The sequence below is a fragment of the Pezoporus flaviventris genome, unplaced genomic scaffold (assembly GCF_033815535.1).
Source record: "Pezoporus flaviventris isolate CSIRO_AGI_PZ_B2104156 unplaced genomic scaffold, CSIRO_AGI_Pfla_v1 ptg000078l, whole genome shotgun sequence".
In the NCBI taxonomy this organism is placed as follows: domain Eukaryota; kingdom Metazoa; phylum Chordata; class Aves; order Psittaciformes; family Psittacidae; genus Pezoporus; species Pezoporus flaviventris.
Window position 1 is genome coordinate 3,577,776 of NW_026892626.1, and position 12,028 is coordinate 3,589,803.

Consider the following 12,028-nt stretch of genomic DNA (forward strand, 5'->3'; position numbering starts at 1 on the left):
TATCACTTATTGAGCCTCTCCAGAGATTTAGTTTTTATGCATGACACAATGAAGATCTTCCCTAGCTATTTTACATTTTCATATTAGACAGAAGCTGAACCACTAAAGAGGAGTGTTCCACTTTAGATTTACTGCTCCAGTTTAGTAAAGGTAACTCAAGGGTTAACTACATCCAGTTTTTTATGTTCAGATTTTAACTTGACCGCATGGAAACACTCAGATGAAGAGCTTCTCTCTTCTTTGGGTGTAGATATATATAGGAACTGACTTTCATCTTAGTGAATTAGCCTCCTGAATTCTTTTGTGATACAAACTTTTCTGGTTTCTGCTATCCTTAGCTTATCCTTAGCTTTCAGCATCAAAATAAGAGATTTTTTTCAATGTGTATCTCATTCATGGAGTACATTTCCAAAATCAGACCATCAACCACTTGCTACATCTGGCTTTCATGGGTATTTGACTTCATTATACAAGGACAAACCTGCTGTCTTTTTGCTGCATTTGGTTAAGATGCAACTTTGCACTGTTTTCTGACGAAAGCCTTGTGCATTGTTAATTTCATAAATACAGGGAAGCATAGGCAATTACTACAATTTAGTTATGGCTAGTAATTACAGTAAGTGATAGTGTCCTCAGCCTGTATGTGTTTTATAGTAGAAAGCATGTATGTTTCTAGACATAACTATTCCACAAATAAGACTTCATTTTTGCATGAACTTGAGAACTTTAGCTTTCAACAGCTACAGTGTTTCCTGAACAGACAGAACAGCTTTTTATGTGCTTTGGTTTTAAGGCTTCCCACCCCTGCCCAAAGGTTCAACAGATATTTTATTCCCAAATAATTTTTTAACATCTTACATAACCTCAACAGAACACAACAGTGACATCAAGCCTTCTAAAACTTCTAACCAAAACATGTCATAAAAATAGGACAGAGATTTCAAAATGCATCTATCTTCTAACAAAGACTGCACCATGAACTCAATTATAGTATTAAAATAAATCTTCACAGAAGTGCCATTATGCATGTACTAACAATAAAAATACTAATTGTAACTCAGCATCTCATAACTGAAATACCAAGTGATTAATGAAGTCAGGGAAAAATAAGCTTCCTAAGTTTTGTTTAGAGTAAGTAGTTGTCTTGCTCCACATAAGAACCTAGTTTTTCAGTTGCAAAAAAAGCCCAGAACATGACTTTGCGGCGAGTTGTAACATGGTGTCTGATCAGTTGGCCAGGAGAACCCGGACAGCTTATAAAAGGGTGAATTTTTCATCTGTCTGATCATACCAGCTAAAATAAAATTTATATTGTAGACCCGAATATAGGAAATACAGGAAAATACAGGAATTCAGTATTTTCCAGATTAAACAGCCTCTTACAGCTGCCACCCTCCAGCCACTTGTGACTTGCTTTTAAGTGCATCAATCTGTTTTGCTCAAAACAAGCTGCACTAGCATGAGTTTATCATAAACTTCCTGATAACAACTTACAGGTTTGCATGAACATCTGAGCATCAGAGTGGATGGAGACCCAAGTAGCTAAAGCAAGTAATCCCTTCACAAGTACAGGTCAAGTCCTGTTCTTTAAAGTTGCTACTTCAAAACCAAAAAGGACAGAACATTTTTCTAAGCATCAGATTTCTTTTTTTGGCTCTACACAAGACAAACACCAAAACCCCGCAAGTTATCTTAACAAGCCAGTGAACAATTCATTAATGTATCGCTTATTGAACAGTTAGCAATTCAAGGTATTTCCAATGCAGTAGTAAAGAACTGTAACAAGACCAGTTTGAGATGTTGTAATAGCCTTTTTTCTATTGATTAGGGAGAAGAAACTACTCCAGACCCTTCAGTATCAGTTTATTCTTACTATCTTCATACAACTTTGAATCCTCTGTTAAACATTTATACCTTCTACCTACTCAGGTGAGAAACAGCTGATTCATATCCTGCTTTGCAGTCATTTTCTGCAACAACTGCATTTTTTTTAAGAGTTTTTCATACACAGTAACAAAAGACTATAATGAAAGTCACTTTCACATATTTAGTACTACAGCAGCATTTAAATTTCAGAACAGCAATAAAAATTTCTAAAGCAGCCAGCCAAACACGCCACCCTAGATGCACTTTCCGTTTTGAAGCTTAGAAAGCCTCCATGCCTCAGATTCTGCTGTAACATCAGATTTGGTCTGCTCTAAAGGAGTGGCTTTCAGATGAAAGAGACAGACTTTCAGAGGCAGAGTCTTCTCTGGCAACTTTTCTTGGCAAAGTATCAACGCAATCCTGTAAGTTGGCTAGCAAGTGGAAGTAACATCTTTACAGCTTAGTAGCTTTGGCATTCTCTCAATGACCCAAAGTATTTATCCATTCTTGCAGTCAGTATCAAACATAATTAGATAACCATCCCAACAGATCTGCAGAGCCAGAGCTCAGTGATCGGATCACCTAACTACGTTTAAAAACTAAATATATGCCCTTAGAACACACCTTTTCCTCTCCAGTAGTTAATTTCATCTTTCTAGAACTGCATTCTGTTCCTACTAAACTAGCATCTAATAAAGGGTCATCTTCCAGACTTTTTCAGATGCATGGAGTTGAAAATGTCTTCACATTAATATTGCTTCCAGATGGGTATCACTTAAAGACACTTGTGTATCTGATTTCACAGTGCAAAATTAAGCTTTCATCTGGTCAGGGACTAGACTGACCTCCAGAGCTTTACATTTTTCTATGTTAAGACATAACTGGTAACAGTCATCTGAAGTTCTTCCCCTCACAGTGTGACATCCCGTAACAGTAAGGACCTTTATATTAGTAAAATATGTTTTCATTTTAATGTCTTAGCAACTTTCTACAGCCCCAGGTCTGTAACCTGAAATAACCTGAAACGTAAAAATATTTCCAGTAGTAAATAAGCTACTTACAGTCTGGTCCTTCCAAATTGAGATACGGTATGTCCATTACTCTCATAAGAAATAGCCTGAAGTAAAATGGAAAAGCACCATTAGCAAATTTCTGCCTAAAGACCTTTTATTAAAATGTCTTTTTTATAGTTTTTTAGATGTTGCTTCTGAAGAAGCAGAATTACTCATCCCAACCATATCTTGAGCTGTATTAAAACACACAGATGCTTCAATTATGTCGGATACATTATCTAACAATCCAGATTCAAAAAGTTACTTGGCATCATGCTAGTTAATTTTACTTATTCAACAAAACAACAATAAAGAACCCCCAACTGTTACTACTGAAAACAATTAAAGTAAGGGGGGAAACGAACATTTAGAAAGCAGCAGATCTGCACAGTAAAAGCCAGTTACAGGGTGTGGAATGTGCAAAAGCTGTCATTCTAAATACATGTACACTTCCCCATTTTCTGAGCACGGCATCATGCTTTAGGGAGAATGGATCTTGAAACCCTAAAGCTGCAAAAGCCATCACAACAACTCACTGGAGATACCCAGGATGAGTCTTTTGCCCTTTAATATGTAACAGAGTTTATCGACACATTGAAGAAATGCTTTCAATAAGAATTCATATTCAGCTCTGAAAACTATTTCCCTCCAAAACAAGATGACAGCATTTTAGGCTACTTATGGGTATAGATGCCACATCGCTGCTACAAAACATTTGCTCTGCACAGTGTTCAAGCGAGGGCTGAAATAACTTTTCTACAAAAAGTTCAAAAAGCTTCTAAAATGCTTATACAGTTACAATATTAAACTACATAATTTTATAGAAACAGCTGATGGATGAAAACATTTCAAGTGTACAGACTGATCTGCAATTCCCTAAAGAGTCTTTATGTCACACCACACTGACTATTAGTTTTTAAGAGTTTGAGTAATATGTTCTTACGGCTGCTGGTACCACTGGAAAATCTACTGGAATACAGTTGATAAACTTTACTATAATTACTCGGGAGAAAAAAATATAACACACACTGGGGAGCAAATATACTATATGACAGGTTCACATTTGAGCCAGAGGGTTTTCAGAAAACTGGCTCTAGTTATGATACACTGCCCCACCTAACTTCTCTTCCTGAGTCTCAGGGAAGACATGATACACTGTGTCCACCTGAGCACTGCAGAACCTAAAAGGAATTTTACCAGTAAAAATTAGAAACATCAGCATCAATTACCTTTAGAAACTTCAACAATTCCAGCATAAGACCGAGTTATGAAGATATTTTAAAAAAGAGCCAGAGTTTCTTCTTACGTTTAACTTTAGGTTTCATACTCCTATAGCCTTGGTTTCATTATAGCTATCTGTTTAACAGGACAGGAGTGACATTTTGAGAACACAGCTAGCTTCAGAACACAGCTTCCACCAGGAAACAGAGAAAAAAATATCCTTACTTCAACATCTGCTAGGTATCTGCAGTAATCCTGACAGCACATGCAGTGCTATTGCTCAAAAAAGAAACAAACAAGCCATCCACCCAGAAAACAGAGAGGAGACAGAGTGATCGGGCCATAAGGGTATCTTTCATGAGATAAAAGGGAAGGAGGAGACAAAGAGGGAGTATGTGACACATGTTCCAAGAACAGAAGGGATGTCACTACATTCCATCTCTGGTGGGAGACAGGCAGGCTCATACCACCATGACAGAGTGCCTAGCTGGACAGAAAGGAAGTTGCAGGTCTGGGATCTATACTCCACTAGTAAGCTGGACGTCACTTCAGACTGTCCAAAGATACTCAGTTTCATTTATTACCTATGATTTGTGCTCATTTCTTTATCTGAAATAATGTCAATGTCACTGTTAGTAGGAGCCACAGCTGCCTTCAGACTCCAGTGAAGTGGATAGGCATAGCTTAAGCACAGCCAAAATACACAGTATTTCAGTTAGTCAGTAAAAGCACTTTAGTCTTCACTAGCTCTCCATCATCCACTCAGGATAACAGAAGTTTAACAAACAAAACAAAAAGGCAACTTTGGTTTAAGTTGAGCTATCTGAAGAATTAGCTTTCAAAGAATTCTTGAAACCAGCTACTTCTTACTCAAATGATTAGTTTCCTAGGTTTTCATAAAAAATAAGGATGAAGTTTAATAAAAAACAACAAAAACTTCTGGGGAGAGTACTAGTGAAGCTGCACTCTCTCAGGTTTTATCATGCTGAGGAAAGCAATATGGTGGCCAACAGCAAGAACACTTATGCCAGAAAAAAAAATGCATATACTGGAGATTAATTCAGATCAGGGTTTTATCCTCTATGCCTCTCAACAGCACATACATAAACACACACTCCCTAAACAGATGGTATAAATACCGATTTTAATACTAAGTGCACTTAAAGTATGTTACAGCAGTAACTGCCTCTTGTAGCACTAACTTACACCACATAGATTATGAACACTGAGCAGCAGCATAATGCATAATTACAACTGTAAGACCCCTCACCTCTCTGCAGAAAATTTACACTAACAAGTCGTTCTGTATGACAACATGAACCCTAGCATATACTAAATTGGCCAGATTCATGTAGTTGTAGGACATGCTTTCACACTACATTAATTTACAATTACTTAACAGTTATACTGACCAAGCTAAGGAAATGTTATCTCCTACATTGTTTAGAGCTCCAGCCAGTTCACATGGTCAGAGGACAGAGGTCTGTTTCTCAATATGCAGCAATATCCTAGGAACATGGAGGTATTGCAAGACAGCCACTTGGAAGACCAATTTTTCTGCGGCAAGTCAAGGAACATAAGGAAAGCAAGACTATGACCGTGTCACTTCACAGCAATGCATACATAGTCTCAAGTAGTCAACATTCTTCATCTGCACTGAGCTAGAATGAGTTCTCACAGCGGCGTGATAAACACAGGGTTGCTGTGAACTGCGTAGAGAAACAGCTGAAAAAAGCCCAGATCAGTTCACCAAGCCAGCTCAGCACTCAGTATGGCCACAAGTGCCTGAAAGCACAAGCACAGTAATTGTTTACTCCTACACTATGACTGAGAAGTTACTGGTCAAATGGCAGAAAAGCACACTGATGTTCCTTTGCAGTGGGTTTGCAAAGAAATAAAACTAATAGAGAAAAGCCAAGGGAGAAGGAAAGAACCTAGCTCCCTGGTGAGACATTTTCCAGAAATATAGCACAAAACCAAGTTATATCCACAGATTTTGGTTTCTGAAATCCATTTATATGAAAATAAGAATCTAAAGTAATTTATATTTCTACAGACTAGCATGCTGTTCTGATGTTCTCATTTCTCTACGCCTCTTTCACCCCCTGCCTTCAGCTACATCAAAAAAATAAATAACCCCACCCCACACCTCCCCTCAAACCACCATATTCAAACAACCCAAAGAGATTCAAAACAAAGTTGTCATTAAAAGTTTGGGAGAGTCTTGCAGGTGGGGATGGGGAGGTAGAAGAAGGGAAGAGATGCTGCTCTAAACAAAGCAGGTCAAAAACTCCAAATCAACTCAAAAATATATTACACAATATATAGCATCTAATTTACACGCATAAGAGTTATTACAATATAGATTGTAAGCGTTCATCAAGGATTACTCACAGCAGACTGTTCACGTGAACATGATTTTTCAAAGATACTGTATATACAATGAAGCATAAAGATTACAGAAATGTATCTCTGGAATGCTTGCATTATTGAGTTGTTTATCATACAACTTAGTGCATTATGCCTGAAAGAGCCAAACAACCCTAAGGCAAAGTCTGTTTTTAATCAGTTCTACTCTGCAAGAAGTTAAAACTGGAGATTTTACATTCATCATTAACCTATATGAACATTAACCTATACACCGGCCACCACTCTGGAATAGCAAGTCAGGAAGTTTCATAACTTTGCTGACACAGAGATCAAAATAATTACTGAAAAAAAGTAGTACTTTGCTTTGAAGGCTAAATTTGTAAAAAACAAAGCTTGATTCTTTCAGTTTTAAATTTCCTCCCTCTATTCATATTAGCGACAAGTCTATTCAAACAGAAAACATTTTCAAAATCCGATCAGTCACACCAATCATATAAAAGTTTAATCTTTAAACTGTATTTAAATATTAACACCTAATATTCAGAGATCTTGGCATTAAGACTTTAGAAGCAACCCAAAGAATCATAAAGTGGTCTGCTATAAAGAACACTTTCAACTGAGAACACTGTTTCTAAATAATTGCCTTGTAATAAACTACTCTGTTCAGCTTCTTTCAGGAAAAACTTTTGTGACAGATAGTATAACTTTCATTTGTTTAGCTTACAGTTTGCATGTTGTAGTTTGGGTTTTGCTTGAAGAACATGACTACAGCAAAAAGGAAAAGGTTTCCTTGTTCTGACTGCTGTCCCCAGGATCAGGTAGAACTTCTGGAGGAAGGAGGAAGATAGTTTTTTTTCTCCCCAAGAGGAAGAGAGGATGCTCAGCTAGGGAAAGCTTCTAAACCACAAACCAGAGAAAACTACATGTAGCAGGAAGCTAGCTGGCAGCCCAGAGCATACCTGCAAAAAAGCCCCAGAAGCAACATCCTTACTAGGGACCTTAGGGTAACTATATAAATCACACAAGCCCCAGATGCTACTTAGAGGTGCTAAACAGACCAAATGCTGGAAATAGCGATCTGATCTGCAAGGACATACTGAACAGAGCAAAAGTCTTGCTCAGTTAAGTATCTAACAGCTCTAATTTTTGACATGTACTTCATTTTTCTTTCAGTGATGAAATAAATGGAGTTGTTTTATTCTGGTTTGTTATTCTGCATTAAAAAAAAAAAAAAGAATAAAAAAGCTTTAAAAATACAAGCCTTGGCCTGCCCACTTGTAAGGAAAAAGTGAGACAGTCTCATCTCCAAGCTCTGACTGAACTGAGGTGGCAGATGTTAGTTAAGACTATGGCAAAGCTTCTAAGATCATGTGAAAGAAAGACATGGCAAGTCTTCCAAGTTTCCATGACTTAAAAATAATACCTAGCTTTTCTGAAACAAGAAGCTACAAGTTCTGCATAGACACAGAACAAATAGCCTTTCATTTTTTCTGGTAAACAGTAATTTTCAGATCTTGTTTAAGAAAAAAAAAAAAGAAAAAAAGAAGCTGCTCATTTCCCTACATTTTTTTGTTAACTTTCCCTTTCATTACAGTTTGGCAGTGTTAACTCTGAAGCCAGAACACACACAGCAGGATTTCTCTCAGAACTCTGAAACGTCACTGTTGGAAGTCACATTTTAAGTATACAACTTAGTAACTTGAAAAGCTTAAATTTAGTGTATTATCCGGACCGTTTTAGAAGCTTCAGTTTATACTTGTGCAGATACACATCTCTAGAAAGAACTGAAACCATTTTGGTTAATGATTGAAAAAACGACCCCCCGACTGGCATTTACTAGTTGGCATCTGTGTGCGCACTGGTATTACTGAAAACAGGCCTGTGATAAATCCTATCTAAGAAGGAAATTATGCTGATCGATTCTATCGTCACCTTCACATTCAAATCAAGTGGTCACTGTGGGTCTACTACAATCTGAGAAATGTAGATATAATTTATAATGTCTGCTAGAATATGTGGAGTTACTGCTTTACATGTCTCGGTGTGAAGAGTAACTGCTATCACTAGAGTAATCTGGTTTCCAGACCAATGGAAGCTGAAAGCCATTGATAACAATTATTCCCTCATTTATGTAAGCCATCTGAAGAGAAAATAATTATTTTTCCCAACTCCTGTAAGATAGGGTTTGAAGTGATGGTATTTCTCTTGACCTTAAAGAAACAGGCAGACTAAAGCAGCAGCACCTTTTTAATTTAAACTTGTTTCTCTTCAGGAGGCAGGTTACGCTACCTTTAGAAGCTTCATAAGCTAAAATCTACAGATTAAATATGTAAAGAATCAAATCTGTCCATAAAGACTTCTATATTTCTCAAGTCTACTTCAATTTGTTCAACTAATTTGCATGAAGATCCAATTCAAAAGCAAAATACTGGTAACAGCGTCATCCCACAAACTACTAATCCCATACATGTTTATCATGCTTTCTTAAATAACCTGATAATGTTAACACAATAGCTTTGTGTTATTTGGATTGATATTATAGTAGGGGTATTTTAGTTTTTCCAGGCTGTTTAGTGTACTCAGTTTTAACTATCATAAGTTTCTGACAGTGTCCTACAACATAAAGGACACTTGTCCTGTTTTTCTTCTATTTCACTATTCCCAAAGGTTACCCCAGAAATAATTTTCTCAACTACAAGAAAATCAAGTTGTAATATTCTCAACACTGGCATGGACAAGAACATTAAAGCAGTCCAGGTACTCTTTTAAGGATCCTTTCACAGGTTAGCAGAAAGTAAACCACTCTCTGCAAAAGAAAACGTATCTACTTTATAAACTTGGGCCTCCCTGTAGCATTACTAGTGTGAACCAGAAAGACAAAACTGAAGGGTAAAGAAAAATGCACTTAGCCATTGATTTTGAGGTTAGATATACATATACGGCTAGTATTAATTTTCCATATTTTAGCAGGTCTTTTAAAACAACTACTTACTTGTTAAAAAAGGGTTCAACAAGTTTTGATCTAGCAGACACATGGGTTTTCGGAGGACTGAGAAATGAACCTGATGAATGAAGAAAAATTCAGTATGTAATAAGCAGCTACAGACAGCACTCAGGAGAAGGTCTGAAAAAGGTCACACATGTACCTAGGAAATTAGCCATAGAGATGAAGCACAGCCCAGTAATGTAAGCATCATATCCCGCTTCATGAAGCTGTTCAGAAGCTGTATCATAACTTGGAAACCCATCAGCACTTTCTGAGGAGAAAGAATAATTTGTAAACATATTATCACAGAAGTCAGAGGCAACCCTGTTTGCTTGGTCCATGCAATTATTTTGTCAGATCAAAACAAAATTTGGGTAAGTTCATATGATTTTCAGAATTTCTGAAAATTCAGAAGTTCTGGGGAAAAAAAGCCAAACCCACAATTTTGTTTTGTATTTTTAAATAAGAATAGGTTCCTATGATAGAAGTCCTATTCTATTAAAAAGCTTCCTATTATAAAGCTATTAATTCCCACACCTACTTAGCCAAAACGGAATATTAATTCTAACAGCAGGATTCCCCACATGGCCTTTTTTTTTTTCTGAATGCCTTGCATTTAAAAGAACAGACACTCAGCCTAATTAAAACCTCTATTATTAACCTGTTTGCTAACCATCCAACTGACCTATGGTCAGATTCTTCAAGGTATTTAAATAACGAAGACGGAATTAAGTCATTAAAGGATTTATTTATTAACAGTCATGCTTGGTTTGTGCATGAAGACCTTGAGAAATATCCCTTGAAACACCTCAAAGTAGAAACCTTCACAGGCACTTCTCTGTCTGAAGGTCTCAGTAACAGAGAAATATGTGAACATCACTTTCTCTTCTGTATCATTTAAATTTTTCCCACTCCCAACAAAGTTATTTCGCCTCTGTAGCTAGTTTCTCAGCCTCTAAAAAGATTGCTCATCTTCTTGTAGAAGTTTTACTGATAATAGAACTAGAAGAACAAAATTAACTGTTTGAAAAGCCAGAATTATGACCCTTGCATTAAGGTACAGGCTGAAAAGTGAACTCTACAATTCCATTTAATTTATGGCATTCAACGTAGCAAAAAGAAGTTAAAATGAAGAAGAAAAACACACAGGATTTAAAACAGCGATACAGAAATATTAGCATAATTTGTACAATAGAAATACGTAAGCATAGATACTACTCGTATTTTGTAAAAAGAAACCCAAATCCCATTTTTATATACAAAACTAGAGGAACAAAATGTCAGGCCTTTTATCAGATAAGCCCTTGTAATATTTATTTAAAAAAATAAAGTCTCAGATTCACACAAGATTAAGCTATACTGGTTGAGCTGAAAAAGACATTTCTTAGTGCTCTACTTTTTTAATGGATACACACCAATAGAAAAGAGAAATGTAACTGTTACCAAAAGTACTCTAGTATTTTTAAACATGCTTTGCTTTGGTTATCCTGAACCCCATTGATCATCTCTGATCTAATATTTACACTTTAACTGTTATGGTCATATTTTGGACAAGAAAAAAAAAAAGGTAAAATTATTATTAAATTACATCAGCAAATAATAGTACCTGACAGCTGCCAAATTAGGTTACACCCTGAGAAGATGCTATGGAGGATATGCCAGTAAGGTCTGTATGCAGTTACTGTCCATGCCATATTTATGGTACTACTTAGGTCTAGGCACCAACAGCTCCTGCTCATTGTCCAAGAAGATTGTAGATTATCTGTCTTATCAATAAATCTCTCCTGTTACTGCAGCTTAAGTGTATCTGCTCTGCACATTCAGAGATACAAAAAAAGTAGCACTCTTGGTTTTGATTAAGCATTGAGACTTTCCCTTCTAACGTACCTACCGTTCAGTATTGCCTGCCCTTCTCTAAATCAGCAGCTTAAGAAAAATTCCAGAACTTTGAGATAAGCTTGCCCTTTGATTAAATATTCTTTCATTCAGCTTGAAGCAAAGAAAGCTCTAAAGGAACTTAAATCACAGCTCGTCACAACTGCCTAAGTTTTCTTGGTTTTGTTGTCCAAGTGCCCATTAGAATGCAGTAGCTTTGATCTGAAGGACAATAATAATCAAATAAAACATTTTTAAAACAATTCCAAGTTACTCAAAAAAGAAAAAAAAAAAAAAGAAATCAGCCTAAAAAACAAAATGCCATCATTAGATGATGAAACTGCTGTTCACTGCATACATCCATTCTTCTATAATGTGAAACAAAGTAGAAGGTTCCTACTGACTTCAACTCATAGGTCTAAATTTAACTGCAGTATATGTATATTGACCACATTTAAAGTTCCTTTCATTAAAACCCTAAGTATTAATTTACATTTCAGACCAAGAACAAAAATAATTAAGACATTTTCCTCTGAAAGAGGAAAACATTTCAGGAATAAGATCATTTTGACATATCCTTACCAACTTTAGGAGAGCTAAATGGAACCTCTTTTAAACGCTTTTCCAGTTCTGCAAGGGATGTATTATTAATGATCTC

General features: G+C 36.3%; 1 protein-coding gene across 2 annotated transcripts in view; it reads right to left on the reverse strand.

Annotated features, from left to right (window-relative positions):
* The window catches only part of PARN (poly(A)-specific ribonuclease), a 59,639-nt gene that overhangs the window by 32,525 nt on the left and 15,086 nt on the right, over window positions 1-12,028 (reverse strand). For both annotated transcript variants that reach the window (XM_061473235.1, XM_061473236.1), the window contains 4 exons: window positions 11,953-12,028; window positions 9,656-9,766; window positions 9,502-9,571; window positions 2,928-2,983 (listed from right to left, as the gene is read on the reverse strand). In XM_061473235.1, the coding sequence (XP_061329219.1) occupies window positions 2,928-2,983; window positions 9,502-9,571; window positions 9,656-9,766; window positions 11,953-12,028 (313 nt within the window). The remainder of the gene's footprint in view (window positions 1-2,927; window positions 2,984-9,501; window positions 9,572-9,655; window positions 9,767-11,952) is intronic.